Source organism: Brassica napus, unplaced genomic scaffold (assembly GCF_020379485.1).
Source record: "Brassica napus cultivar Da-Ae unplaced genomic scaffold, Da-Ae ScsIHWf_435;HRSCAF=666, whole genome shotgun sequence".
Classification (NCBI taxonomy): domain Eukaryota; kingdom Viridiplantae; phylum Streptophyta; class Magnoliopsida; order Brassicales; family Brassicaceae; genus Brassica; species Brassica napus.
The window spans coordinates 1-6,018 of record NW_026016512.1 but is presented as its reverse complement, the minus strand read 5'-3'; the positions used below and the strand labels follow the sequence as shown (position 1 = coordinate 6,018).

General features: G+C 43.7%; 1 protein-coding gene across 1 annotated transcript; it reads left to right on the top strand.

Moving 5' to 3' along the window:
* The first annotated feature begins 3,055 nt into the window (after nt 1-3,055).
* Nucleotides 3,056-5,002, top strand: LOC125603957. The gene is made up of 4 exons (XM_048774639.1): nt 3,056-3,629; nt 3,749-3,889; nt 4,008-4,377; nt 4,474-5,002. The coding sequence occupies exons 1-4, from the start codon at nt 3,056-3,058 to the stop codon at nt 5,000-5,002; spliced, it is 1,614 nt and encodes a 537-aa protein (XP_048630596.1).
* The last annotated feature ends 1,016 nt before the right edge of the window (nt 5,003-6,018 follow it).

Below are 6,018 nucleotides of genomic sequence, written 5' to 3'. Positions count from 1 at the left end.
ACAGGAGATCTGCATCTACCTTCTTCTTCTTCTTTTTCTTCTTGCTCTTACTAGTCCTTCCCCAGACTTAGACTTTTAAGACTTGGTCTATTCTGAAATTTGGAGGGTGTTGATCGATGTGGATGGCTGAATGGCAATCGATTCTCTAGGTAGCCTGTAATACCCCGTCTTAAAAAAAAACCATAATTTTGGTTTTACGGAATTTCTCGGGGAAGCCGAAGGCTCGGGAAATTTTTTTCCTCAAGGTTAAGGTTAGTCTGGAGTCTATTAAAAATATTTAGCTCATCAGAACGGGAGCAGAAAAATATTCGGGATTAATCGCGGGACGAAAATTCACCAGAAGGGCCGAAATCGCGCAAATCGACTGAGAAGCTCGAGGTGGCTTGATCTAAGGGATCAGGACGTGGTGTCAACCATTTAACCTTCTGAGTGTCAACACAAGAAGTAGGTGTTGACGTGTATGAAGCAGTTCTATGCAGCTTGACACACAGAAGCACGAGGTGTCGCAAAACCAGCGATCTTCGCATGCGAACCGACATGCAAAGGCCCGTCTGTCGCGATGCATGAACACCAGACATGCTGAAGGGCAAGTGGACGTAGAGGTGTCTTCTGGCATGGTTATAGAGCATAAAACAGGGCATGTGGATGCCCATGTGTCACCATGCATGCGTCCGGAAGCATGCAGGACGACACACAGGCGATCTGGTGGCTCATTCTTATTGGCTGGCAACTTCTATATATACCTAGCTACCCTGGTTCATTTTTACTCATTCAGACACACCAAGGACACTCTAAAACGTGGCTTAGAGAGAGAGAGAGAGAGAGAGAGAGAGAGAGAGAGAGAGAGAGAGAGAGAGAGAGAGAGAGAGAGAGAAAGAAGTGAGGTGCTTTAGATGAATAGACATTTTTCGAAAACCGATAAACTAGCAGGAAGTTCCGAAAGACTGTCCAGAAAAGAAAGAAGGTTATTTCCGGGTTCTGATCAGTCTAGACCAGTTCATTCAAGACATTGTGGTTGGGTTTTGGGATTTAACATCACGGTACCAAGACGAAGATTTGGAGGGGATAAAAGGGGGTTGGTCAACATCAGGAATCAAAGACTCGAGCCACATCGCTTAATCATTGTGAGTCACGGTTAATTGTTTGTTAACGAATTTTTAATGCAGGTTCATGACATCGGAGACGGCTTCCGAGCTAGGATAGCCGGACCGGTCTAGGTGTCAGTTTGTGGATTCGAGGCTTGAGACGATGTATGGGCTAAGTGGATAACAAGACTAGTCTAAGCACCCGGATTATTGTGATTGTGTGATTATTATATGTTGTTATTGTGTGTACCTCATGTTCGTACTGTTGTGTGAGAACCTGTGGTGGTTCTAGTAGTAGTTTGTAGGTCATTGCTTCCTTAAATGGTACCACTAAGCCGGTGATTGTCCGGAAAGTGGTGGGCTCGGTTTAACTTGGCTTCATCACCAAGGCTGAGTGTCACACGTGGATGTGACAGCCCCCGGCGAGTCCAATAGGGGACCGGGGCACGGTGATTCCGATTGAGGACCGTGACCGGGCGATTCCCGAGCGCCTACGCCTGTGTGGTGTAATAGTGAAGGGATTGCCGATGTCCCTTATGTGGAGGAAGAATGATTCTGTTGGGCCCTAGGAGTATATATATATATTGTTGATTGATATGACAGTCATAAAGAGTGTTTTGATTTATTATGGTTTAATGGTTTATTGCTTATTCGGTCATGCTTTATGATCTTGAATTTTGATTGTTGAACTACCCGTCTTGCTTGTGTTTGGAGTGGGGTTTAGAATGACGGATTGTTGTATATGCTAGATAGGGAACCCTGGCTCACTGAGTGAAACTAGTTCACTCACTCCTCACATCCTTTTGCAGGTGACCAGTAGAAAGGACCATAGCACTCAAGGAACTGTAGGAGCTGGTGTAGATTGGACATCTTTTGCTAAAGACTCGTTTTCAAGATATATAAATGTATGTTTTACTTTCGACTGCATCCATGGACCATATGTATAATATTTTGGGCTTGTGAACTTCTTGTTTTATGGAATAAAGTATGTTTTATATTCGTGACGTGTTGAATCTGATATTAGGTTAGTCCAACCTAACACAACTCTATGATTTGGTACGGGTTGCAAAGCCTAAGGCCGAAGATTAGAGGAAATGAGTTTTGAATGGATATTCTGGGTTACAGAATTATGTCTGTGGCTTGGAAAGTCTATTCTCAATCCGTCGTAACATTTTCGGACTTGGCAGAGGAAGGTCGTTCGGGCATGTTCCTGTTTGATTGTTTCCTGGTTGGCTGACAGATGTCTAAAACAGTTCTGGGGTGTTATAGAGGTCGTATTAGAAGCATGGTTTAGATCATGCGGTCAATCACGTACTTTCCGTGTTTTATCGAGTCAAATGTGTCGTAAAAGATGTGTTAGGAAACCAATAGAGTTTCGTTTTAATTAGTATTCTTAATAGTAAATTCTCTGTTCGTGGATTGCAGATGGCAAGAAGGGGAAGGAGTGAAGGAGGGCATGATTGGATGTTGGGTACAGAAAGTGTTTCAAGAAGAAGAGGACTGGGATATGAATCAGAGGGAAGGGTGCAAACACTGGCACACACCAACCAAGGATCCAGTGAAGAAAATATAGGAAGAAACAACAATCTGTTTGGACATGATCAAGAGATACCACCAGAAGAAAACTTTCCACCAAACCGTACTGTAAGGAGAAGACCAGAAATAGATGATAGCGAGTCAAGTGTCCAAGGTCCAAGACCAATAAGGCAGAACAACCTGATTGAACCAGAAGTTCATGATCAACCACAACAAGGACAAGGAATGGAGCACACTTTGAAGATTCTTCATGACGTGAGAGCGAGGTCACTACAACAACCTCAAGTGCAACCTCAGCCACTCGTGCCACCACAACCTTCAGTTAGTACACCGATGTTACCATTGATAACTGCCATAAAGAATATTTTGAAGGAGGAACAGATGCATTTGAAGCCGACCAGTGGCTTCAAAACATGGAGAAAAACTTTGAGACCATGACGTGTTTCGAGGACTCTAAAAAGAAGATGGCAGTGTATTATTTAGACAAAGACGCGGCAGAATGGTGGGAGAGTAGGGATCACCAAGTAGGACATCTGGTCACCACTTGGGCGGCATTCAAAAAAGAATTTGAATGCAAGTATTTCACCTCGGAGTCCAAGCGAAGGCTTCAACGTCAGTTTGCTAACCTAGTACAAGGAGACAAGACAGTTAGAGGATATGAATCTGAGTTCATGCGACTGCGACGACACGTGCTGCGAGGACCAGATGATGAAGAAACCATGATATCTAACTTTATGTTTGGTCTGAAACCAGATTTGGAAAATAGACTGGCAGTCGGGAACTACGAGAGTCTCACCGAGCTAGTGGAAAAGACTGTGAATGTGGAGATCGGATCGGAAGCTGAAAAGGCGGCAAGTAAGAAATCCAAGCAGCATCAAGCAGGGAAGTATGGTGGAAACCAAAGATCTTTTAAGGGTAAAGATAAGGAAAAGGAATCAGAAGGGCCAAGTCGACGATCTTTGTTCACAGGAAAATGCTTTGACTGTGGCAAGACAGGCCATAAGTCCAGTGAATGCTACGAGAAGAAACCTGGATCCTTTCAGTCAAACTCATACTATCCTACATGCTACACGTGTGGAAAGAAAGGACACATCTCTACCCAGTGCAGTGTCAATCGTCTATACCAGCTACGCCAATCACTGTCCATCATCCTACAACTCCACCTGCAATCGCACCAGCGCCAAAAAGGCAAGCAATAGGAGGTGGAGTTTACGCTTTAGAACTAGAGGATACTAAGCCTCCAGCCCCATCTAAGGGTCCCATCACAGGTATTCGGGTTCTTTAACCTTACTAGATTGATTTTGTGTTGTGTTATTGCTTGTGATGGATTGGTTACCTTCTATTGGATAATTTTTATGTTGTTGATATATATTGGTGTTGTGGCAGGAACTTTACATGTTGCGGGGCATCCCACACATGTATTGTTCGACTCAGGGGAAACACATAGCTTTGTGGCCCCTGAGGTAGCTGCCGAGTTTGTGGGTTCATTTGTGATTGACAGGGTGGATGTGGCTGTGATGACTCCCGGAGACCAAACCCTCCAAGCAAAAGAATGCCTCAGAAGAGTTCCGTTAGTCATTTGCGAGAAGATGTTCTTGGCAGATTTGTTGGTGGTGCCCTTAAAAGGATATGAAGTTATCTTGGGCATGGATTGGTTATCAGGCTACCGGGCACAATTAGATTGTGGAAAAGGTCGTATTTTGTTCAAGGAGAACGGGCAACGACAAATAGGGTTTTACGGGATCAGTCCAAGCAAGTTTGTGTCTTAGTAGCTGCCTTGAGAGTGGAAGATTTGCTTAAGGATGGAGAAGCGTATCTGGTAACAATAACTGCTAGTGAAGGGCCCCACTAGCAACGGAGTTGAAATTACGGATATTGCGGTAGTACAAGAGTTCAAGGATGTGTTTGAAACGTTGAAAGAGTTACCTCCACCTCAGAGTAACCCTTTCACAATTAACTTGGAACCTGAAGCGAAGCCGATAACAAAGGCGCCCTACCACATGGCACCTGCGGAGTTTGCAAAGTTGAAGAAACAACTTGAAGATATAATGGAGAAAGGTTTCATAAGACCTAGCTCTTCACCATGGGGAGCTCCGGTCTTATTTGTCAAGAAGAAGGATGGTAGCATGCGGCTTTGCATTGATTATCGAAGAATCAACAATATCACCATCAAAGATAAGTATCCCCTTCCAAGGATAGACGAGTTGTTGGATAAGCTAAGGGGAGGAAGTTGGTTTTCAAAGATCGACTTGGCGTTGGGCTATCATCAGATTCCAATTTCAGAAGGTGATGTCACGAAGACTGCATTTAGAACTCGTTATGGACAATACGAGTTCGTAGTAATGCTTTTGGTTTTACTAATGCACCGGCGGCCTTCATGAGATTGATGAATGAAGTCTTTCACGATTATCTCAACAAGTTTGTGATAATCTTCATCGATGAAATATCTAATGATGATCCACGATAGATGGTTAGAGCACAAAGCACACTTTGAAGCTAGTGTTGGAACGGTTAAGAAAACCAGAAGCTTGTATGCCAAGTTCAGCAAGTGTTCTTCTGGAAAAAAGAGATGGGTCTCAGTAGGGCACCGAGTGTCGAGGAAGGAGAAGGAGTTTCTGTAGATTCAGAAAAGGTTGAAATTCATCGAGGAATGGCAAAGGCCATCAACGGTAACCGAGGTAAAGAGTCGGGTCCTTCGGGTTAGCCGTGGTATTATTGAAAGTTCGTCAATGTGAATTTCTTCGATCACAAAGCACCCGACGAAAGCTTGACCGGATAAGGGACGTTCAATTTCATCTAGGGAAAAGAAATTGAAATGGATGAAGTATTTCAGAGACTTGAAGGATTACAGTCACTTTGACCAAAAACAGATATATGGACATTACCCCTGAACAATTCGGTAAAACCTACATCTGTACCCGCAGAGCTTCTAGGGTTGGGTGGGTGTGTGTATGTTGAGATTAATCGAAGCGCAAAGTCATTGCTTATGCATCAAGGCAACTCATTGGAAGGAAAAGCAAGAGCAGATAACCTACACCAACAAAAGGACCTTAGACTTAAAATGGCGGACCAGTGGTGTTTGCGTTAAGGATTTTGGAGATCCTATTATATGGAGAAGTCGTGGAAAGTATTAAAATACATTATAAGAGTCTCACCTAGTATTTGTTTACACAACCTGATCTGAACCTCAAAAACAAGGCGATGGATGGAGTTTGTGGTGGATTACGACTTGAAGATTCAATATCATCCAAGCAAAGCTAATGTGGTCGCAAATGCACTAAGGTGTAGAAAGTTAGCGTCCGATGTTGGAAAGGAAGTGGAAGCATTATCAAGTGAACTCAAGTTGATGACTTTGGGCAATGAAGGGGACCAAAGCGAGCCCTTTAGGCCATACGTA

Bases quoted from the DNA above. Each gene is read 5' to 3' on its own strand.
- LOC125603957 (XM_048774639.1), top strand. From the start codon at position 3,056: ATGACGTGTTTCGAGGACTCTAAAAAGAAGATGGCAGTGTATTATTTA. The intron at 3,630-3,748 runs GTGAATGCTACG...CGTCTATACCAG, and splicing joins CAAGACAGGCCATAAGTCCA to CTACGCCAATCACTGTCCAT. The intron at 4,378-4,473 runs GTTTGTGTCTTA...GGGCCCCACTAG, and splicing joins TACGGGATCAGTCCAAGCAA to CAACGGAGTTGAAATTACGG.